The sequence below is a fragment of the Hibiscus syriacus genome, unplaced genomic scaffold (genome assembly GCF_006381635.1).
Source record: "Hibiscus syriacus cultivar Baekdansim isolate YM2019G1 unplaced genomic scaffold, ASM638163v2 tig00110324_pilon, whole genome shotgun sequence".
In the NCBI taxonomy this organism is placed as follows: domain Eukaryota; kingdom Viridiplantae; phylum Streptophyta; class Magnoliopsida; order Malvales; family Malvaceae; genus Hibiscus; species Hibiscus syriacus.
This window is the reverse complement of record NW_024062682.1, coordinates 31616-55410: the sequence shown is the minus strand read 5'-3', so window position 1 is coordinate 55410 and position 23795 is coordinate 31616. Positions and strand designations below refer to the sequence as shown.

The 23795-nt window shown below is 36.0% G+C and overlaps 2 protein-coding genes and 1 pseudogene across 2 annotated transcripts; all 3 read right to left on the bottom strand.

The window, feature by feature from the left end:
* Window positions 1-4200: 4200 nt before the first annotated feature.
* Window positions 4201-6694, bottom strand: LOC120117911 (annotated as a pseudogene).
* Window positions 6695-8016: 1322 nt separating this feature from the next.
* LOC120117904 (apyrase 2-like) lies at window positions 8017-12424 on the bottom strand. The gene is made up of 10 exons (XM_039138072.1): window positions 11822-12424; window positions 11198-11326; window positions 11051-11107; window positions 10861-10953; window positions 9494-9699; window positions 9203-9294; window positions 8695-8906; window positions 8418-8607; window positions 8211-8334; window positions 8017-8104 (listed from the first exon to the last, which is right to left on the bottom strand). The coding sequence occupies exons 1-9, from the start codon at window positions 12140-12142 to the stop codon at window positions 8225-8227; spliced, it is 1410 nt and encodes a 469-aa protein (XP_038994003.1). The 5' UTR covers window positions 12143-12424; the 3' UTR covers window positions 8017-8104; window positions 8211-8224.
* A 5662-nt stretch (window positions 12425-18086) lies between these two features.
* On the bottom strand, window positions 18087-20327 carry LOC120117907 (aquaporin SIP1-1-like). Its single transcript, XM_039138074.1, has 3 exons — window positions 19955-20327; window positions 19125-19397; window positions 18087-18378 (listed from the first exon to the last, which is right to left on the bottom strand). Exons 1-3 carry the CDS (start codon window positions 20252-20254, stop codon window positions 18229-18231), a joined length of 723 nt encoding a protein of 240 aa, XP_038994005.1. The 5' UTR covers window positions 20255-20327; the 3' UTR covers window positions 18087-18228.
* Between the last annotated feature and the right edge of the window lie 3468 nt (window positions 20328-23795).

Below are 23795 nucleotides of genomic sequence, written 5' to 3'. Positions count from 1 at the left end.
ATATATTATTTTTAACATATTTTATGAAAATTAACAATATCTTAAAATTGTTTATGAAAATAACATCATCTTAAAATTATTCACAAAAATAATACAAAATTTTGTCACGTAAGATACAACATTTACTACCAAGTACCAACCACACTTTTAAAAAGTGCGTTTGGCGAAACATGTTTTCACCTGTATAATCCAATCAATAAGTTTAATTTTTTTTATTGAATAAAATAAAAATGAGACTGACTTAACGTGCTTTTCATAAGTTCTGAAAAAAATAAAATAATAAACTTTGAATAAGAACCATATATACATACGTATAAAAATTTTGAGAACCAAATAAAAATGAAAGAAATTAAAAATAGTCTACATAAATAAATATATTTTACAGTAATTTTTTAATACAGATGAGTTCCTACTGAAAAATATATTTATTTTTCTTTTAATTCTGTTGTATGTTTAGTTCCCAAAATTTTTGTATGCCTGTATGTATGAGTTTTATTTCCAAATCCCATGAAAACAGCGTTGTTTCAACCACACCTTACTTTTATTCAATAGAAAAATTCGAGTTCGCTGATTGGGTTGCCACATAAGGTAAAAACACCTCGTAAAACGCACCTACCAAAGGGCACAACTAATTGAACGTGCATTTATCCTACGTGATAAAAATGAGTATTATTTTAATAAATGATATTGGGGCGGATATTTTCATAAATAACGTTAAGAAAACGTAGATAAAATAGCTGTAAAGAAACGATGGGAGTTTTCATGTTAAAGAAAGAATGAGAAAGAGTTGTTTTATGATTATCCACAATATTATTATTATTTGAGATTCTGATGTTTATCCCTTTGTTTGGCTGAACGAGTTTTTTAAATCCGGGTTGTTATTAATGCAAAGAATAGGGGTTCCATGCTTTGAATCTGTCATCTATGACCTAAACAAAAATACAAAAGTACCTGGGAATTCAAACTTGCTTGCCCTCAACCTCCATTACTTTCCATGTACTAGGTAGCTTGTTCATCTGAAATTCTAATACCCACATGTCAAAATCACAATTAATATAATCATTTATCATTCCTTCATCAAATAGCCAAATGACTATGTTGTCTAAGTTTTTGTCTTTTTCTAAACCACTCATGTTTGGTAACTGTATTCGATTTATATTCATACATGAATATGATTTATGATAATTCAAATACATGCATATAGATGTATATAATCTTTAAAAAGTTCAGCATATTTGTATTCGATACATTTCCCATATATGATAGTCATCCCCAAATTTGAAGTAAAGATTTTCTAAAGTTGCCATTATCCCAGCTTGCAGATAGACATGAAAGAGAAAAGTGGAAAACTTTAGGCAAAGTCAATATGAGTAAGAGAAGGTGTAATACCTCAATTGTTGATAAATACCTTGAAAAGCATCACTTTACTTGGTTGTGAGAACCATGACTTTTGATTTTACCTGTGGGGAGAGAGAGAAAAAGTTAAAAGACTGGCAAATGGTGGGGAAAAGAATACGAGAATTGAGCAATCAAATTGTAATCTGTGCCTTGGACTTGAACGTGAGTGTCAAATATGAATATTTTCAAGCTTTTCGATATATTTAGAGGATCATATCCCGTACCCATCAAATATGCTTTGCATTATTCAAGAAAAAATATCGGAATAATGGAATCAGCACATTACATCATTTGTTAGGGATATTGATTGAGAATGGCATGATCATACAACCATACGAGTAAAGACTAGTCAAAGACAAATGGATGGCATGTAAGAATACGCATCAACTAAGTTCCAAACGTGAAAAAAGTCATTAAAATGACCCCAAATATGAATATTTTCAAGCTTTTCGATATATTTAGAGGATCATATCCCGTACCCACATCAAAAATATGCTTTGCATTATTCAAGAAAAAATATCGGAATAATGGAATCAGCACATTACATCATTTGTTAGGGATATTGATTGAGAATGGCATGATCATACAACCATACGAGTAAAGACTAGTCAAAGACAAATGGATGGCATGTAAGAATACGCATCAACTAAGTTCCAAACGTGAAAAAAGTCATTAAAATGACCCCATGTAGTTTTCCACGTGTAATTCACCTAATCTACAAGCTAGTGGGTAATCTCATGTCAAATGGCCACGCACCAGATTTTTCCCATAAGAAGCACCCCCACCAGATAATGATTTAAGCCTAACTTGGAACTAAAGCTAGAGTGATATAGATATCATTCCGACTCTTTGTTTTTCTTGAAGTACTTGGATTCAGTACTTATATTTAGATACGATCCAACGCCTGTGTATCAAGTACAAATATGTCAAACTTCGAAAAGAATATATACATGTATCCAATACCTACCTGTGTCCGAGTAACATAATCACATACCATCATCCACTGTCTCTTGGCCATTTGTACCTCAAAGATATGCTTTAAGTTTTTAATATGGAGATGTCATAAATGTGCCGAACATTTTAAGAATTAGATGTCAAACACAAATATTTCATAATTTTACAAATCAGAACAACATAGTGCTGCTTCATCCACACTTCTGTTCACATTCACTAGTTAAATTTATGTGATAGTGGAATTGAGAAGGCAAAGAAAAATAGAGAAAGAGAAGTTTACTTACTTTGAAATAAATGAAAGAATGTGGGGACAACTAGACATTGATGAAGCCACAAGATGTCAAAGTAGCTTTAATAAGAACTTAATTTCACTGCCAAACTAAAAAGCTAGTGATTATTAGACCAACTTGATCTCAATAGGCAGCCAGAGATATTGATTTCAAATCAAATCTCAACATCTGTACTTTTATCCATCAATTGTCAGCCAGATTTGTAGGAAGTTCTCCCAATAAAAGACGATGGATTGCTCACCTCAGCTTAGAACTAAACATATGACGTATTAAACAGTATTGAGCTTTGACTATGCCTTGCTGGATGGAAAGACATGGAAATGGCTTGGAGCCTGGAGGTCAGTGGCTATTAATAGTAGAATAATGTTCATAGTCAAAAAACAAGACTTAGAAAATGCAAGCTGATGAAGTAAAAATTTGGAGATCCTGAAGGAACAAACAAACGTGCTAAGTTAAATACAGGTGTTAATATCGGACACAAATATGTGTAATTGTAAATTTCGAGGATCATATCCTCATAACCATGTTCAAATGCAAGACACAAATTTCAAACATGAAAACTTCAAAAAGATAAAGGGTCAGAGCAACATAGAACAGAAATATTAATCGATGAGAACAAATTGGCAATACGAAATAGCCAGTGTTAGAGTCAACATAGAGCAATAAGTACAAAAAATCCAGTCAATGCTGTGTGATTATCCATTATAGCTACTTACCAAGAGAACCCATACATCCATACATAGATGCACGAAAACATATATGAATTTAATATAACAATCTCAATTACTTTCCGTTAAACGAACTACTTAACAGTAGGGATGCAAATGAGCTAAAGGAAGTTGGGTTAAATCATTTTCAGTTTTTCTTCAATCTAGTGGGTAGTTAAGGGAACAAAAGCAGTCTGATTCATAGTGTGGGAGTCAGGAAAAAGCATGGGTGATTACAGACTTCATAATGACAAACATAATGCAAGGTCAAAGCTAAAGGAAGAACAAAGAAATAAAGAGTTAAAATTAGTATTCTAGACAATAAGAGCTAAAATTGTCTAATACATGGCCACAAGATTTTTCTACCTCAAGCAGCAGGGTTAGAGGATTGTCATATAAACTATGCAATCTTTCATAATATGCTGTGACGGGTTTCTAAGGAATTCTAATTTCCCCATCTTCAATGCTTTTTGAAGCACTGAGACCTTTCTCTCAAGGTCAAACGGAATGACATAAAGAAAAAAGATTTATTTGCATGTCTCATCAAGCACAAAATATGAGAATTAGTGCGAAGAATGTCTTACAGAATGTTGTACCACAAGGAGCAGTGTGACCAGCCTAAAAGCAATGACCTCAAAACGAAGGAACTGTAAACAATCCAGATACTTGTTACTCATGGCTAAAATTTTGCAAAAGTATGGCTATAAATAATTGTTACTCCTCGAGAAAAAGTTGTGCTAGCCTCCTTACTCTATGCCCATAAGACTAAGTAGCCACACAGTTGTATGTTAGCGACATGAAAAAGAATAATTCATATCAGGCCACAGATGATTTTAATCCAAAACAGTTTAGAGCATCACAATAAAAACATCTCACAATCCATAAAAGGATATGATGTGCATTTCATATAAATGTACAGATGACATTCAATGAATAACACCCCAATTAATTTGAAATCATTGCATGCTTAGTGTCAGTTATTCATGATTCAAAAATAATATTCTCAACGACAATGTTAGATGGTATTATCAAATATTTATAAGGAAATGAGGCATTCAGGATTATTGTTGTTGATGGAGAATCTCATGCACCGGATAGTATCCAAAGGAATCTCAGTATTGAAGCCTATAGTCCCAATCCCATACAAATATATTCTGGAATGTTATGGTATCATGCAAATCTATTGCTCCCAAAAAGAAAAACCTCTTTCTCTGACAACTCTTCTGGTTTCAGGTTCCTTGAGAAAATCTTTATCTTGCTCAAGTTTTCTCGATTGAACTCTGTTCCACTTCAACTGTTTATCTAGCAATTGATTGTTCTTCAGATCAGCCACTTGTCGCTCTGCAAATTGCTTACCAGAAACCCAACCCTGCAGCATCTTATCTATTTTTGGTTCCGGCAAAAACTGCTTTTCCTTCATCTCCATGTAATATTTGTATGCTTCATCCAACTTCCCATTTAAAAACAGTCCATGAATTAATACAATATATGAGCTACGGTCAGGACCAACCCCATTTTCAATCATCTCATTCCACAACTTGAAGACATTATCAAACTGGCACCATCGACTAAACTTTCTTATCAGCATGATATAAGTATCATTGGTTGGTTGACAACCCATCTTTCTCATTTTGTTCAAGAGCTCAAACACTTCTTCCCCAGTTCTTAGAATACGAAAGAAAGCATGGTAAGTCTGAATTGTAGGAGTGAGGTCCTTTTGCAACATCTCATCAAAGGTGTGTCTAGCCTCATCTATCTTTCGCGCTTTGCATAGAGGCTTTATCAGTGAATTAAAAGTAACAACATTTGGAGCAATGCCATTCTCTTCCATAACTTTGAGAAGATTGGTGGCCTCTTTTACATGCCTAGCCTTTGCAAGAGCATGGATTACTGCATTGTAAACCTTCCTATCTGGTTCAATCCCCCTTGATTTCATCTGGGTGAAAAGCTTAAGTACCTTGTTAAGATTAGAGGACTTTGAGTAGCAGGACATGATACTTGCATATGACACAACATCATGTCGAACACCTCTCTTGCTCATTTCGGTCCAAACTCTCTCTGCTTCACGTGGACTCCCGATCACACTACACCAGCCGTTCAGTATAATATTAAAACTCTTGGAATTAAATGGGAAGACATCCTTGTTACAAAACATTAGATGCTCAGCATCCTGCACATTTTTGTATCGACACAAAGGGCAGACAACAGACTCTGGAACTCCTCAATTCCCACATCAAATTTAAACTTTCTATGTGCATAAAATGTGTTTATAGCCCTCCCCACATCATGCACAGCACAGTAACGCCTTATCATGATCAAAAGAGTCTGTGGTGTCACAAGACAATGGCCAGCTCGTCCTCCTCTCATTTCATCAATTAATGTCCACGCAGTATCAAACTTCCTCATCTTCGCTAGAATAGAAATCATTGAATGATATTCCCGCAACGAAAGAGCATAATCAGGCTGTTTCCCAGCCCATAAAAAGAATGTAAATGCTGCTTCCCAATCATGTCGAACCCGAGAAAGCACCTCCACCACCAAACTCAGAGGAAACCCTTACACCACATTGTTGAAGCTTATTCTTCAATAAAAGATAATTACTACCTGATTCACGGATTATGTCCATAATTTTCTTTACATCTTGAGTAACACCACGGCTTAAACTCAATCCATTCACACTATTTCCATCAAATTCATCACTATCTTCACCATCATCATTATCGTTATCACTGCTTTCATCAAAATTTTCAAACTTAGGTTCTCTTGGGAAATCAATATTTGAAGTACCAAAAGAAGAAAATTGAAATGAGAACCGAAAATTCAAAGGGTTGGTTATAGCTATTGATTTTGTAGTTGTTCCAACTGTTTCAACGACGAGATTTTGATATTGGGTTGGTTTTAAATGCACTTCTTTAAAATGGGCACTTGCGAAAACTGAAAATGCATGAAGCTTTGATCTTGTAAACCTGATTCCCCACATTTCTAGATTGCACAGGAAGTGTTCGAGCAAATGACAGAACAAGGAGAAAACTGATGCGCAATAAATTATAAGAGTCAAGCAGTGTCTTTCTACTTACTGTCTCAGCAATTTAACTCTGAAAGTGAAATAACTTTTTGTTGCTTTGAATCAAGCTTCTTTGTGTTTTTTCTAAGCCCGCCACTTTCCTCTCAACTTTTCATGCTTTATAAAATCTCGGGTGAGGACTCGGGGCAGAGATAATTTTCCCGTCTCCCAAACAGTTCGCACATCTTATTCTTGCACGTCGATTAAAACAATCAATCAAAAAATCCTCTTTGTCAAAAGACAATTGATCTACCTTTATTATTTATCTCTAAGAAAAATGGAAAAGGTGAAAAACAAACCTAATTCATAAGCGCTTTACTTTTTTCCGCGCAGTATACATATATATATATATATATATATATATATATAATTATTGGTGTTTAATCTATATTTTTTATTTTAGTTATTTTTTTTAGAGACATTTTATAGCTGAATAGCTTGCAATATATCACCACAAAGAAGGCATAAAAAACAAACAAACAAATAAAGCACATGTAATTTGCAGGTTCTGATACACGCTCCCACAGTTGAAGCGACTGCTTAATCATTTGACGATTTACATTAGATTTCACTTATGTTCCATTTAATATCATAAAACACAAGTTAAAATAAAAATTGTTATAGAATAAATGTTCATATTTGTGTGAGGTCCACCAATAACATATATCAATTAATAATACTTTTGTTTGTGTTAAATATCATGTAAAATGTAATGAAATATAATTAAAATTAGCTATAATTAATAAAGGAAAATTGGGAATACGGACTAGAAAAGTTGTTTTTAATCATTAAAATTATTGCAACCGCAGAGGTAGAAGAAATATTCTTAAATTTTGCAAAATAGGCTTTCAAGATTTTGATTTTCAAGTTTTTAAAAAAAGATATTGATTTTTAATGCTCTTTTTCATATATTTTTAAAGTTTTTATTAAGAAATGGGTTGGATTAAATCATTTCGTATCAAATAATTATTTGGATTTTTATTATCCAAAATTTATTTTTTATATAAAAATTCCATATTTTTTTCAAGTATTTTATTTTTATGAGGATTTTTTTCTTTTAGTTCTGCCTTTCGTTTTAATTGAATAATTACGGGTGTATAATCAAACATAAACAATCCGATTGAGTAAAAATCTTAACAAAAATTTAAATATTAAGTCATGCTACATTGAGCAAAACATTTTAGGTTAAAAATATATTTACAAAAATACTGCGAGTGATGAAGTGATAAGGGAATTATACAAATTTCTTACTATTTTTTGTTTGTTTATTAAACTCTTAATTTATCTTAAATAGAAATTGCTAATTTTTTTATTTAAAAATATATAAAATTTGACTAAAGATAAGCCACGTATGAAATCAGCTTCTACATAATTTAATTTGCAAACTACAAATTCAAATATCTAATTAATTTTTTTATTTTCAGAAGATCAAATCAAAGAGAGATAATGTAATTCAAGAGACAAATGTATATTTTTTACCAACAAAATCATTAGGGACACAAAACACGTTGGTAACCTAATCTGTTACAATCTAAATGAACTAATTGAATTAACTCTTACAAAAATTATAAAAATCAAGAAAACTAAAAAAAATGTAAATTACCAGTGAAGATTAAATGAAACTTTTCTCTTCCGATTATACCCCACCAAAAAATCCGATCTCAAATACGAACATCCAATGGTGTTTCGTTCTGCATATTTATCAACAGTGTATTCGATTAGGAAAAGACTGTGCATGCTAAAGAACCCCAAGTCATGCGAAATTTCCAATAAGTAATTAAAGCCGATGACGCTGACCTAGAATATTTACTTCAAGATGATACAGCTTCGATGGCAGAGCCTAGTGGCCAAGCGGCTTCGACGAAGGAATTCCGGTATTTCACTTTCTTCACCAACGTAATATCTTGGTAGGGATCAAGTCCTGCCCGAGAAAAAGTTAACATAAGATACCTATGAAGTACGAAGTTGCATAACTTGAACTTGATGCCAAAAGTACAGACTTACCAAATCCATCGACAAGTAGAGTGTACTCGTAAACCAGATCCATGCATATATAGGGCAGGTTACTCTCACCCAAATCTGCATATGTTGTTTTAGCATCCGCATACTTGGTTTGACAAGCACGTTTTGCAGCGTCTAAGAACGAATGAGGCTTAACTTTTGCAACAGGATCACTGGCTTTAATAAAACCAGCCTGCATTCATAAACAAATTACTTAGAATGGCTAATCAGATTGTCCTGTAGTTTGTATCAGGTAATACAATTCTTGATTACGCAATACCTCGGCGGCCCTGTCAAAGAAAAATGAAGCAACAAACAGATTCTTCTGTCCATCTCCACCTCCGCCATTCCATATGCCACCAAATGTGCACTTCATATGCGTGCATGAATCATTTACTTTAAGAGCCTTGAGAGTCACCCTCCTGCATTCTTCAATACTTGAACCGGATGACGGTGCTGATGCTTTAAATTCTTCTCCGTATTGATAAGTACCTTTGAAAATGAAATGCCCAATATGTACTTAAATGGCAAATATTATGCCCAACAAAGAACAAAGGATGTGGAAACTACACGGACTATCCCATTATTCAGAGCATTCAAAGTTTTTGTTTCGGAATAGAGATATGAACTACAATTTTCAGAAAAGAGCCTATTGCCAAAGCTTACATTTTCAGTGATCACTAAACTCTGGTTACTGAATGCGTACACCATGTTCACCATATGCAGCCCAAATAACTAAAATAATGCTCTTTGTAGAGTTAGTTCTGATTGAACAAATTCAAACATACCATCAAAGCCCTCTAAGATACAAGGGTTGCCAGAATCTTCAGAGACCTTCAAAATTTCTGCTCGAGCTGCCAATAAGCCATAGCGCAAATAGCTGCTCACAAAAATGCAACATAAAGTTATAGAACTCAAATATAAACATGTTCATGACTCATGAGAGTTGAGAATCATATGACTGAATAGAGACACAAATGATAAATTTGATTCCTTAAGTAATCTCATTCCATCATAGTTTCTCTTCATCATCCATTTCAAATCACTAATAGAATCATTATTTGTCAAAATGAGGAAACCTGTGAACATAAAGGTGATATTTCAATCCCTTCAGATACATTTCATTTACATAATTGTCCTGTCCAGCTGGTACACTTGGAGCCCTCGAAGCAGCACTCTCTGAGATGGCATACGCCATTTGAACAGATCCACCACCAAGATCAACTATGCCAACTGTGTCCCGATATGTCCTTCCCAAATTCCCTAATAAGTAATTTATTGTCACCTATAAAATAAGATGGCAGTTAAGAAAGAATTAGGTCTATTGGCCCAATCAGTAAGAAAAATTCCAATGGATCCTGATCTCCGACAGCATGTAAATAATTGATTCTAGTATTCCTTTGTTCCACCTCTGGTTTGAAGCACCACCATGAATCATCTTGATAAGACTGATCAGTAATAAGTTTAAAACACCAAGTGGTCCTTGTACTATATATTCAAAAGTGCAGTTTAATCCTTATACTATAGAACTGATTCCTTTAATTTCTTTCTGAAATAAGGTGGGGCCGTTAAAAACCCTCATAATCGACGTTGAATCGAAATTCAATGTCAAAAAGCAGAAGGGATAAACGAGTGCCCAATATATTTTAGGGTAAACTACACATTTAGAACCTCAACTATCAGTTTTATTTCGTTTTAGTACCTAAACTTTTATTTGTTTAGAAATCATAGCTAATGTTTATTTTTTGTTTCATTCCGTTAAAACTTAGTGTAACTGTTATGGGTAAATTACATCATTCATCACTCAACTATCTTCTCACTCCTATTTTGGTCACTAAAGTTTAGTTTTTTTAATTTAATTACTTAACTTTCAAATTACTCCTAATTTAATCACTCTAACTTTCAAATTTAATTTTTTTTATCTTCACTATATATTAATAAAATAATAATAAAATTGTCATGCCACAAAAATTATTAATAAAATAAATTAGAGTGATTAAGACATGAGAAATTTGAGAGTTGAGTAGTTAAATTGAAAAATTTTAAACTTTAGTGACCTAAAAAGGAGTGAGAAGATAGTTAAGTGATGAATGATGTAATTTACCCATAAAAAAAGACAGGACTAGTAATTTAATTAAGCTTTTAACAGTGTGGTACTAAAATAAAACAAAAAGTAAACGTTAGGTATGGTTTTGAAACAAATAAAAGTTTAGGTACTCAAATGAAACAAAATTTCAACTAATGTCCTTTACAAGATTTCAAAAGTCGACATCAGCATTTTTCCATTAATATTTGTATCAATTTTAGGGTTTGCTCAGTTATAAAATACAAAGACTGAATTGCACGTTTGACTATAATACAGGGTTCGCACTATACTTTAACCCTAGTTATAGTAAACAAAATAAAATCAAAGCATAGAAGTACAAGAAAGTTTAGCATATCATACCCACTCGTAAGAACCTTCTTGAGAGCCGTCCAGAATTTTGACCCCATTTGCTTCGGATTTAAGGGTGCTTCTACTTTTCAACAGTTCCCTAACCTAAATATGTATTTTTAAATAACATTAGCTTGATGAAATGGCAAAGTAAAATGCTGTGAACATAACCGATATCCAAAAAAAAAAGAAAAAGAATTACTGATTGCAAAATTTTATCAGATGTGTCGCCTCCTAGAGCCCTCAGACCAGCAGTTGCCTACACAACATTCGAATTCCCATTTTTCAGCAAATTAAGAGACTTAGAATGCAAAAATAAGAATGCACAATGGATGTAAATAGTACCTACCCCAACATTGACAGGGGTCTTTGATCGCAAATCCATTGGCACAACGCTTTCTGCCTTGTCAAGAAGACTACTTAATGAATTGGCCGCAGCTTGCGGATCTTTTGCATAGTAGCTCAATCCCGGTTTAAGCTACAACAAAACAAACCTCACTAACCTAAGTAATACTTGGAAAACAGCTGCATAAAATTCAAGAAAATGCTTCTTCCACAGCACATAAATAAAACGGCAAATTGGAAAAGACTGAACAAATGATGCTTGAAACTTCCTTTTTGTTCAATTCAAGTAAAATCTTCCTGTAGAGCATAAAGTTAAATTCCACTTTAAATTTGAGCCAAACTATGTCATAATTCACAAATATCAATAAAATAAAGATCATTAATATAATCTTTCTTTAGCACAGTTTTTTTTGGAAATTTCTCGATCACGAATTACTAAAGATAGAAAGGGGAAAAACCAAGATTATAGAATTGAATTATCATATATATATATATATATATATCATCTTAAAGTTATGGTTCTCATCCAAATTCCAGATTTAAATCCACAACTACATCATAGGAAAAGCTACATTCCAAGAAAGCATGATTCTGTCTACAAATTACGAGTTGTGGAAAAAGAAATTACCTGTCCAAAAAGCTCTAAATCAGAGCCAATTGGAACAAGATCCAAATTCTGATCAAAACAATAAACATGAACTCGACTTCCAGAACTCCCCGCATCAAAAATCACCGCATAATTCCTATTCCCTCTGAAATTCGCCCCTACTCTCCCGTTATTTAACTCGATCTCCTCCATCACAACCGCATCAGACGCCGATTTCCCCGGAAAGACGTATAACAAAAAGGTTATAAGCACAAAAGGGATGGAGATGACCAGCAAAACGCCTCGGTACTTATGGATCTTGTCGGAGATGGACTCATACCTAGCCATTGAACGCTTGATCATCTTTTCGGGGTGATCGTCTGTGCCGTTTCCGTACGGAGATAACGGGCCTCCGTTTGAACCGGAATCGAGAAGCTCGGCTGAGGATGGTGTTCGGTACCGGATCTGGCCGTTGCCGGTGGAAGCCGGTAATGGCTCCAGATCCTCCAGGTTTCTGAACTTCGGTATTTTCGAATTTATAAGAAACTTGAAGTTAAATCCAAACACAAAAAATGTAATAAAAACGATGTGATTTTGAAAGGGTTGGGATTGAAAGAGGAAATCAGGAGAGAAAGAGAAAATGTAGAGGGAGAGATTTCAGGAGCAAAGGAAATATAGATTAGAGCAGGATTTTTTTATTCATTTTTTTTTATAAGTAATTTATATTAGCCTAGCTACTACAGTAAACAAAGAACTTCAATACAGACCCAGTTCAAGTATAAATGGCTATTAATATCCTCAATCTTAGGACATCTAAATCTACACAATTTGACTCTAACAGCCTCTTTTATGCTATTTACGACTACATCAACCGAGCGAGTCGAGCCTCGAAATAGTCTATGATTACGCTCCTCCCATACAAAATACAGTAGACCAGTCCAAGCCAACTTCATGATACGAACTCTGATGGATTTGCCCTTCAAGTTTACAATCAACCAGTTGAAAATGTCACCCCAACTGTTAAGGTCATAACGAATATCACAAGCAATTAAAACAATTCCCCACACTTCTTTTGCAAAAGGGCATTCAGCAAAAAGATGATCTCGAGATTCAATGCCAGAGCCACACAAACCACATACATTGTTCCAAACCAAACCGAACAAGCCTGTCTTTAGTAGGCAATCTGTCGAGAATGACCATCCACGAGACAAGAGAGAATTTTGGAATGTGAGCAGGAAACCAGATCAGTCTATGTCAGTTTACTTTCGCCTTGCAATCCCAGATATTGTCCCAAATCCATTTGCCGTTAATAAGACTCCAGTTGGGACAAGGGAGGAATAAACGTCTAGCCTCCTCACGCATACTCAGAAGCTTGCTCAGGATCCAACTGAAGTGAGCTTTACACTCAACATCTCAAAAGCTAACTGACTTGAAACAATATTCATTGATCCAGGCAATCCACAGAGAGCCTTCGTTAGCCAAAATGTTCTTTATAAGGAGCAAACAACAAGCTTTAATCCACATCACAAGGCTTCGAAGACCCAAACCACCCTCAGACTTCAAGGAGCAAATATGGCTCCAACCCACACGAGCCCCTTTAGCAGAAGAATCACTGCCTTTCCAGAAAAAACGCATACAGAGGCATTCAATATCCCTAATAACACCCTTGGGCAGAACCAATTGCCTACTCCAATAGTTAAAAATGTTGAATAAAACAGATTTAATCAATTGGAGCCTACCACCATAATTCAGGTTCTTGTTAGACCAAATCCTGAGCTTGTCCTTTATCTTGGTCAGAAGTGCTTCACAGTCTTTGCTAGTGAGCTTGCGAGTCACCAGGGGCACACCAAGATACCTCACAGGAAGCTGTCCCACCCTGAACCCAGTAGCCATTCTGATCTGTTCCAAGTCAAACATGTTCACACCACAAGCATATAATTATGTCTTTTGGGCGTTCAGTTTAAGACCCGAAAGCTCATAGAACTTATCTAAAGTGCATTGCACTCCCAACACAGCGCCCAAAGAGCCATGACAAAAAACAAACAGATCATCCGCAAAGCAGAGATGAGTGAGAGATATTCTTCTGCATTTAGGGTGGAACTTAAAAATACCATGCTTAGCAGCATCATCTAAGAGAGAGGACAAAACATTCATGGCTAAAACAAATAGGTAAGGAGATAAAGGATCTTCTTGCCTAATCCCCCTACCTCCTTAAAAAAAACCCCACCAAGCTACCATTTAAAGAAAGAGAGAACATAGGTGTAGTAATATAGGCCTTAATCCAATTACAGAAAGTACAAGGGAGACCCATAGCAGCAAGAACCTTCAACAAGAAATCCCAACTAACAAAGTCAAAAGCCTTCTGTAAATCAACTTTGATTGCACATCTAGGAGAAAGGCTCTTTCTAGAATAGCCTTTAACAATTTCCTGAGCTAGCAAGGTGTTATCAACAATGTTCCTGCCTTTAACAAAGGCTGACTGACTAAGTGATATCATACTAGGAAAGAAAGGAGCAAGTCTATTGACTAGAATTCTTGTAATAGGTTTGTAAACTACTGAACAACAAGAAATAGGCCTGAATTCTTTAGCAAGACATGCATTAAGGGATTTAGGAACCAAAACAATGGCAGTGGCATTGAATGCAAGCAACAAATAGGAGGTCTGGAAAAAATACCTCACAGCAGAAGTGAAATCAGCACCTAAAATGTCCCAGGCAGCCTTGAAAAACCCAGAGGTGTACCCATCAGGACCCGGGCTCTTGTCCTTACCTTGCTTAGACAAGGCCTCCTTAACCTCCATATCAGTCACTTCACTAATTAAACAATCAGCAGCTCCTTCTGGCAGGGAGTAGTTTAACAGGCCTTTCAGATCTTCAATAGAACTGCTCTTGACAAGAGGGTCCTCAACTCCAATTAGACTAGTGAAAAAACTTACTAGTTCAGCAGCCATGCCCTCAAAAGTGTCATAAAATTGACCATCTTCACCTTTAATTACTCTAATGGTATTTCTTTTCTTATTGGATTCTACCCTCTGATGGAAGAATTTAGTATTGAGATCTCCCTCATTCAACCAATGCATCTTAGCTCTCTGTCTATAGAACTCAGACTCAGCTACTTCCAAGTTAACAAGCTCATCATAGACTCTTTTCTCCTCATCAACTATTCTCTGCTCAACATGAGTCAAATTAAAAATCTGAATTTGCTCCAACTCAGATCTTTTACCCTTCACTCTACCAGAGATGTCAGAATAAAACTCCTTATTGACCTCTTTTAAGAGAGGCTTAAGCCTTCTCATTTTACTAAACAGAACTTGCATGGCAGAACCTGCACAGTGCACTTGCCAGGAGTCTTTAACTATAGTCAGGAATCTGTCATGTGAAGACCAACAATTAAAGAACTTAAACGGTTTAGGTTTCTTAATCAAAACACCCTTTTGAGACCATAAAATCCCAAGGTAGTGGTCAGAGACCCCCTGAGCTTTGAATTCCACAAAAGAATTAGGGTAATCCAACAACCACTGAGAGTTAACCAAAATCCTATCTAGCTTCCGAGCTAAAAAAAAACCCTCCTGCCTATTTGACCAAGTGAAGATAGGCCCAAGGAAATGATGGTCCATCAGATCAAGCTCCTCCAAGCAGTCCTGAAACTCCTTCATGTCAGTAGAATTATGAACTCCCATAACATCGAAGTCTGAGCTTTCCTCAGCTCTGGCAATTATGTTGAAGTCCCCACCAATCACCCAAGAAGAGGATCCAATAGCATTCTCGACAGTCTTCAAATGCTCCCAAAGACCTCTTCTAGTACCACCACTGTTGCTACCATAAACAGCAGTAATAGCAGTTTGAAAACCATCAATAGTGCCAATAATATAGATGGCCTGATCACATCTTCTCAACACATAAAAAGACAGCTGCCTCTTCCAAATAATCCATAATCTGCCCCCATCAACACAATCATAATTTTCAACTAAATTCCAATCAGCAGAAAAAACAGTGGAAAATTTGGCAGAATTATCCCTTCTAATCCTAGACTCCATAAGACAAATAACATCCACTTCACAAGAATCCAGCCTCTTAAGCACTTTCGCCTGCTTTAGGGGGTTATTAATCCTCCTAACATTCCAAAAGCTCACTATCATTGTCAAGAGGAGGAAGGAACATCACACCAGTACCCAAATACACCATATTACTCTTCACTTTATCCAAATAATCCCTCTTCTTAGCCTTAATCTCATTAAGTAACAAAGCTACACCAATGGAAGCAACCCTGGTCTTCCTGGGGCCATCCACCAAGTTTCCTACCTTACTAGAGGAACCAACATTCTCTTTTTTCTTACCCATAGTATTCTTCTTCAGAGAATCCTGAAGAGAAGGAAATTCACTAGGCTTAACAACTCCCTCGACCCCCAAGTTGCTAACAAGACCACTAGAGTCACCATTATGATTCTTCAAAACAGAAGACTGGTCAACAGTAACAAGTTGCATGGGACCAGACCCCAGACCAACAAGATGGGTGACCTCACTAGCTTCTTGAAGATCTTGGACAGATGATTCCATGGCAATTCCAACCTGGAGATCAGAACCATGATCAACAGAAGTAAGCTTCTCACGAGTAGCTTCAATAATAGTAAACAGAGGTTCCTTACTACCAGTCTCATCAGAATGGGTGACTTCTTTCTTCCTCCAGACTTGAACTTCCTTAGGCTTAACAGGAGTTTGCCTAATCTTAGTACACGAGCTAACATGATGCCCAAACACTTTACACGTAGCACAGGACTGGGGCATCCATGGCACATGCACTTCTATTTCCACAAACGACCCATCCTTAAGCATTACATGAATAACATCAGGGAGAACACTGTCAGCGTCAATCTCAACACACAGTTTAGCAAATTCTAGCCTCTCACGAGATGCAGTGATGGAATCCATAAAAAGAGGATTACCTAATGCACTAGCTATGTAACTAAGTCCTTTTTGAGTGTAGAGCTCAAGCGGGATATTATAGAGTTGAACCCAGATAGGCATTAGCGCTAGGTCAAAATTGAGTCTCTGCAATCCAGGCTCCCACCTCCTCAAAACCAGAGGTTTATTCTGGATATGCCAGGGACCGTTATTGAGCACCTAGTCCCTCAGATTAGCATCCGTAAACGAAAACACATAGAGGTTGGGACCAGCTAAACTAACCTTCACCTGCGAAGATTTCCCCCAAATCGAAACGATTATACGCTGCAATGAAGCAAATCTTGGAGCCACGCCAATGAACTGACCCACTAGGGCATGATTCCAATCAGCAATGCCTTCCTCAATTACCTCAAGAGGAGGTTTAACCGCAACAGCTCCATCATGAATCTCAGGGGGGAAATCAAGCGACCGATTCTTCGAACCCACGAATAAATTCCTCCAATCAAGACTCAAACTCGACGAATCCATACCAAAGAAACAAAAACAACTACGAAAAAATCTCTGCTAACAAGACCGCAGAAGAAATCAGAAGCAAAGAAGAGAAACCGAGGACCCATTAGGCCGGCTAACGTGCGCCCAGAGAGACTTCATTTGCCCTGGTGCTAGAATTTTTAAATAATATAATTTTTTTTTATTCATTTTAATTCTACAGAAAATGGAGATTTTTTTTCTTAACGTAATTTTAGTTCATTTTATTTTAGAGAAAGCGGAAACTACAATATATATATATATTGAGAAAAGGGTGTTCATTCGATTAAAGGCCAATGGCATCAAGGTGGAAACTAAAATAGTATTCCTTTTTGTTTTTGGTGTTGAGAATCCAGGTGTTTCATTAATTTTCTCTGATGGTACATTAAAATTTATTATATGATTATCAATGAAACATTTGTTTTAAAATTTAATTAGTTTCAATTTAGTAAGAAAAATAAAATATTGTACAACAAATTTTTAGGCAGTACATTCGTTTTAACAAGAAAATTAAAATATCATATAATAAATTGTATGTAATTCAAAAATCTTTTAAAAATAATTAACGGGTAAATTTATTTAATTTTGCATGAATGTTCAAAATCAATCATATATTCTTAAATTGTAAAAACATAGCATTTAAATTTTATAATAATTTTATTCTAGGTTTCAAATCCAATTTTTCTTGTTTGACTTTTCAAAAGTCTTGTAAATATCGTATTTATTCAATTATATATGTAAAAATAGGCAAGTTTCATTGGATTATATTTTATATAAATAAATAATTATACAAAAATATATATTTTACTTCTTCGATTTCAAGCCATGATTTGTTCACATGATTCGCAGTCAACCAGACAAGAGAATGCGAACAAGAAAATATGGTTCGTTCATGGTATCCACAAATGACAGACAGATATTGATGATCAGATCATCCAAATCGAGAAAAGAAAAGCTTATTGCATAAACATTGAGCTTATTTGCTGTTGTTGATTGGCACAGGAACCTTTTTAAGCAACCTTATGATTTCTTCACTTTCTCTGGTGGTGGGGAGAAGAATACCCGGAAAACCAACGCAGCCAATATAGTTCCGATGAACGGACAGATCCAATAAACATAAAAATGATCCCAAGTGGTGTGTTGGCTGTATACATATGCCCAACCAAAGGCCTGCAATATGATTCACATCTCCAAATGCATTTAGAATGTAAAGCAATGTCTGCACTAATAACATACAGTTGCTTTCGAAAAGAAATGCAGGAAATGACTGGTTAAGATTTACAAACTTACGAAATTTAAAGAATCGATAAGAGGTGAGGAATAAATGCATAATATGATGCATATTTACATTGGAGTATAACATTATTGACTAGGAAGTGTAATCAGGATTTCAAGGAGATGATGCAATAGAAAGACAAGGTAAATGATAAAATCTGAAGGAAGCAACACAAAGGACCCTCTAAATACATAGAAACTTAAAAAATAATAATTCAACAAAACCGTGTTGGACACATACCCAAGTCCGACACTTGTACCGAGTCCAAGTAACATAGATCGAATATTTGCCCATAAAGCCAAATTTCAGAGACAACTATCCTTGACTAACCAGACAAAGAAGCACTGATAGAATCCTAAACTAAAATCACAAGGCAGCAGTGATTGTCTATGTTACTGTAACTCTTCCTTTAAATGAAAACCCGTTCGACACAGATCCAAACATTGGTGTAGAGAAATGGTCCCAAAGACCCTCAAAATACATGGAAACCTTTGGGCGAGGGAACACGTAACCTATGTTGCTACTTATCTTTAAGCAACTATGTTTGACGCTTGTGGAATTGTACCCGACACTAGCGTAAGACATAGTTGCTCAAAGATAAGTTGAATAACATACAAAAAATTGGAAGGGCGAAACTTACAAATGCAGGATTCATGGAAGGTCCAGTGTAAGCAGAGCCAAACGTTACTAATGTTACGACCACAATGGAAATCAACCATGTCTTGAATATTGAACTCTGTGGGCCTCTAAGGATGATAAAAAGAACAGCAAAGGCAATTAAAAATGTCAAGACCCCCTCAGCAATGGCTCCAGTGTGTGTATCTACTTTCAAAGATGGTCCCCCTATCAGGTGCTTGTATTGTTCCGGGATCGCCTCCATGATTGCCAGGGCACCACCCAAGGCGCCAGCAGCCTGCCAGTGAAACACTCCATTTTCAGTAATGTACATCAACATTGTAGCTTTAGCTAATTGTTCAATTTCATTTTTAAACATCTTAAGATGACATATCTCTCTTGCTAGAAAGGAAAAGCAAGACAATGATTTTAACATGAATGGTTCTTTGCAATTTAATTTTATCTCAAAACAACACAATCTTGACGGTTGACACGCAACACGACATGAATACACAACTACACAAATTGAAAGGAGAAAAAGAAGACTAACAACTAATTGCTAGCAAGTAAAGATAATGAATATTTGAAAGTAACACAAAGAAAATAACTAAAGCTAGAGTGTTAACAGTTAAAAGATCAATATTATTTTTTAAATTGGATTTAGAGATGAATTTGCAAATTATTTTTTTGAACTAGTAAATGAATGTCTAAACAGTCAAAAGATCAATATTAAACCACAAAAAGATCATATAATTTGATCCAAAAAGTTAAAAGAACAGCAGAACCCATGTCAAATGATACAGATTTCTTCAACAACAAAAAACATACAAAATTTAGTGTATTTATTTATTTTACCTGAGCTGGGAAGCGGAGGGCCATGGAGATAAGGGTATCGTCGCTGACACCGGCAGCATAGAAGGCAGTGGTAGCAGTAGGATCAAAACTAGCCCCACCGAGAACTGCTCCAATAATATTAAAGATGGAAAGGAAAACGAAAAAGAGCACGGTGATGATAACAAGAGGTGCCCAAGCTAAGGATTGGACACCAGCGGTGCTGGCTATCAAATAAGTCAGTAAACCAAACGACGATGAAACAAAAGCCCACATGAAAGAGATTACCATGTCACCGATTGCAATCTTTATTGGACCCTTCATCTTTAGGTTTCTTCTTCTTGTTTTTACAGAGAATTTTCAACTGAAGAACAATATGGAGAAGAGGGTTTTTAGAGGAGAGATTTGCTTTGTTACAGATAGAAATTTTGGTTTAAATTGGGCCCGTATTTTAAACACCAAATGATTCCCAAAGAGTTCATCAAGCTTAAAGGGAAGGATTATCTGTAAAAGGAATAGGTCTCTTTATCGTGTAAGGGATCAACCGATTTGATTATTAAAATTTACAGTAAGCTACGGTTATTTTTTCGGTATATCATCGGTGATCGGTATTATTATCAATCTAATATCGGTCAGATTATATTTTTTGATCTAACACTTTTAGCAGGAAAGCGCGCTCCTGTATCGCGTTATATGTTGATTTGGCGGCACATGGGTATAGAGCGCCCACTGCCCCACGATATACGGTGATCTGACGTCACGTAGGTATAACGCGCTCCCTGCCCTGCACTATACTTGGATATCTGACACGTAGCGTATAACGCGGTGCAGGAGACGCGCTATACCCCTAATTACCAACTCTTCACGTCCCCATCCTCCCTATAAATACTCCCATCCTCAATCACTTTTATCACACCAAATTCTCTCAAATTCTCTAAATTTCTCCCAAATACTATCTTTTTAAGGTATATTTTATAATATTTTAACTATTATGTTTTTACTTTATTTAATATTTTACTAATATAATTATTTTTACAGATATATAATGGAAGACAGTCTACTTCGCTCGGATGAAAAAATTATATCTCTACACTTTGTTAATACGGTAACATTTTAACGTTTTAATTTAATTTAAATTATTAGTAATATTTAGTTGATTTATTTAATGCATGATTATTAGATTAAGAATTAAATATCTCGACACTTTGTTGATACGGTAATATTTTAACGTTTTAATTTAATTTAAATTATTAGTAATAATTAGTTGATTCATTTAATGCATGATTATTAGATTAAGAATTAATTTTTGTAATTATTTATTTTTAGGAGAATGACCGTGTATTAGATCCTTTTATTAGAAATCTTAAGTTAGTGATATCCAGCCGTGTCTTGCCGTATTTAGTAAAGGTTGGATTCGGTTACATAGGAAGATATCAGGGTCACTGTAAGATAGAGTCATACCTGATTTCTGCCTTAGTAGAGCGGTGGAGGCCGGAGACCCACACATTCCATCTTCCGTGCGGAGAGTGTACGATCACGCTTGAGGATGTTTCTATGCACCTGAGGCTTCCGATGGATGGAGATGTGATATCGGGGATAGCTTCCGGTTCTTGGACTACTTTGTGTCGGGATAGTCTTGGACGTGTCCCGGAAAATTTTATCGGAGGTAAGATACCGTTAAATTGGTTATATGCCAATTTTCGGGAGTTGAGCGCATACGCTTCTGAGGACGAGGTTAAGATGTATGCACGAGCATGCATACTGCAGCTGATAGGAGGGTTGCTGATGCCGGACAAATCGTGCAACCTAGTTCACTGCATATGGTTGCGACATCTTAGCGACTTTCGTCTCGCCGGATCATTCAGTTGGGGCTCGTCAGTTTTAGCTTTGCTGTACAGGGAGATGTGTGGAGCCACTGACTACAGGCGTAATGCTATCGGCGGATGTCTCCTACTGCTGCAGTCTTGGGCATGGTATCGATTGCCCTTTTTATGTCCCGTTGTGAAGAACACATTCGTATTTCCACTACTTCTGAGGTAATTATAAAACTGATTTTGTATATTAATAATTTTATACAACGTATAACAAATTTTTTTCCTTGAATAGGTGGTCTACTGATAGGAAAAATCATCAGGAGCTACCTGATGATTTAGAAAAAAATTAGGGTGCTAATCGATCAGAAGGCTGGCACACATGTATGAATTTTAATGTTTAAAAATCAATTTTAGATTATAGTTATATAATTAGATTATTATTTTGATAAAAATTATATATTATTTGTTTTAGTTTAAATAGGTGCCATATTCTACTGATGATGTGAGGGCGGTGATCCCACCTGAGTTGAGGGGTCCATCAGATGTTTGGATGGCGATGGTCCCTCTGATCTGTTATGCGACCGTCGAGTGGCTACAGGTAAGTGACGTGCACCCTTTAAGGTTGAATTGATTGCCTCAACCAAGTTGGTCGTCATGTGTCCATATCGATATCCACCATCATATGCGTTCGTCCACATTTCTTTATCGATGAGGCTAATGTAATCATATCATTCCTCGTTCTTCGCCCGCAAATCTTGAAGCATTGATTCAAACGTTCGAGGAAGTAGTTCGTAACCTGATCAAAAAATGTATAACTTACTAACTTGCTTTCTTTGCAAAATTAAAATGATAAAAAAATTTATAACTTACTAACTTGCTTTCACTTACTCATGCGACAATTAATTGACGCTCATCATTCTTCTTGTACCTTCCATGATAGTTCGCAGCAATGTGTCGGAGACAATACCTATGTTGGGCAAAGGGTGGTTGCTACATTAGACCCAAAGACTCCATTGTTGCTTTGATCTCAGCTCCGCGATCTGAAATGACTCAAATTCTTTCCCTCGTGATAACATGTTCACGTAAATTTCAGAGAAAAAAGCCCAAGAATCTGTATCTTCTCCTTCGACAAGAGCAAAAGCAACTGGAAGAATGTTGCGATTGCCATCTTGGACAACTGCCAATAATAAAACTTGCTTGTATTTTCCATACAAGAAAGTCCCGTCGATCTGGACCACAGGCTTGTAGTATTTGGCAGCATTAACGTACTGTGGGTAACTCCAAAAAACCCGGTAGAATTGGCATCGATCGCGAAGAACTCGATCATTATGGTATGCATAGGAGGTTTCGAAGTCCACAATTATCCCAGGATTCAACGTCCACACCAGCCTAAACCAACCTGGAAGTTCGTTGTAATATGCATCACATTCGCCATGAAGTTTGACAATGACATTTTGTTTTGCCAACCAAGCTTCTTTTATAGGAGACGGTGTACCCATACTGCGATTGTATAGCTGAAATCAACACTGCAACAGCTATATGAGAGCTTGCTTTTACCATGAGCATGATGGCTTGGCATATCACTTCATAGTCCAAATTCGGATGATCTTGGTTGACCCCTCCAGCACAACATGTGCGAGGACCGTTGTATACTGTTAGTTCCCATATGTTGTTTTTCCTCTTTATTTTTGATACGTGAACCATCTAATTGCATCCGTTTTCGCGTCAGGCACAGTAGCATACATATTTTTCGGTCGTCGATCGGTTGACTCTGGACTGAACAGAATTACGGATATTGTAATTTTTGATAGCCATCATCGCTTCTTCTTTTCTTGAAAACTCCATGCCTAAAGATAACTCACCATTATTTATTGATGAGTAATATCCATAGTCACCGAGATAAGGCATATCCGTAAATTCTAGCCCGTACATTGCACCATAATCAGCTTCATACATGTGTGCAGGAGGGTCAGTTTGTGCCACATTTCCTGGAACTTCATCATCATCGGAGTTGAATTGCGGTGATTCTGGGTGAATGAATAGTCCAGTCT

Bases quoted from the DNA above. Each gene is read 5' to 3' on its own strand.
- LOC120117904 (XM_039138072.1), bottom strand. From the start codon at position 12,142: ATGATCAAGCGTTCAATGGCTAGGTATGAGTCCATCTCCGACAAGATC. The intron at 10,954-11,050 runs GTAATTCTTTTT...ATACATATTTAG, and splicing joins CTGATAAAATTTTGCAATCA to GTTAGGGAACTGTTGAAAAG. The intron at 8,907-9,202 runs GTATGTTTGAAT...TCATTTTCAAAG, and splicing joins TATCTTAGAGGGCTTTGATG to GTACTTATCAATACGGAGAA.
- LOC120117907 (XM_039138074.1), bottom strand. From the start codon at position 20,254: ATGAAGGGTCCAATAAAGATTGCAATCGGTGACATGGTAATCTCTTTC. The intron at 19,398-19,954 runs GTAAAATAAATA...TTTCACTGGCAG, and splicing joins CCCTCCGCTTCCCAGCTCAG to GCTGCTGGCGCCTTGGGTGG. The intron at 18,379-19,124 runs GTAAGTTTCGCC...ATCATATTGCAG, and splicing joins CTTCCATGAATCCTGCATTT to GCCTTTGGTTGGGCATATGT.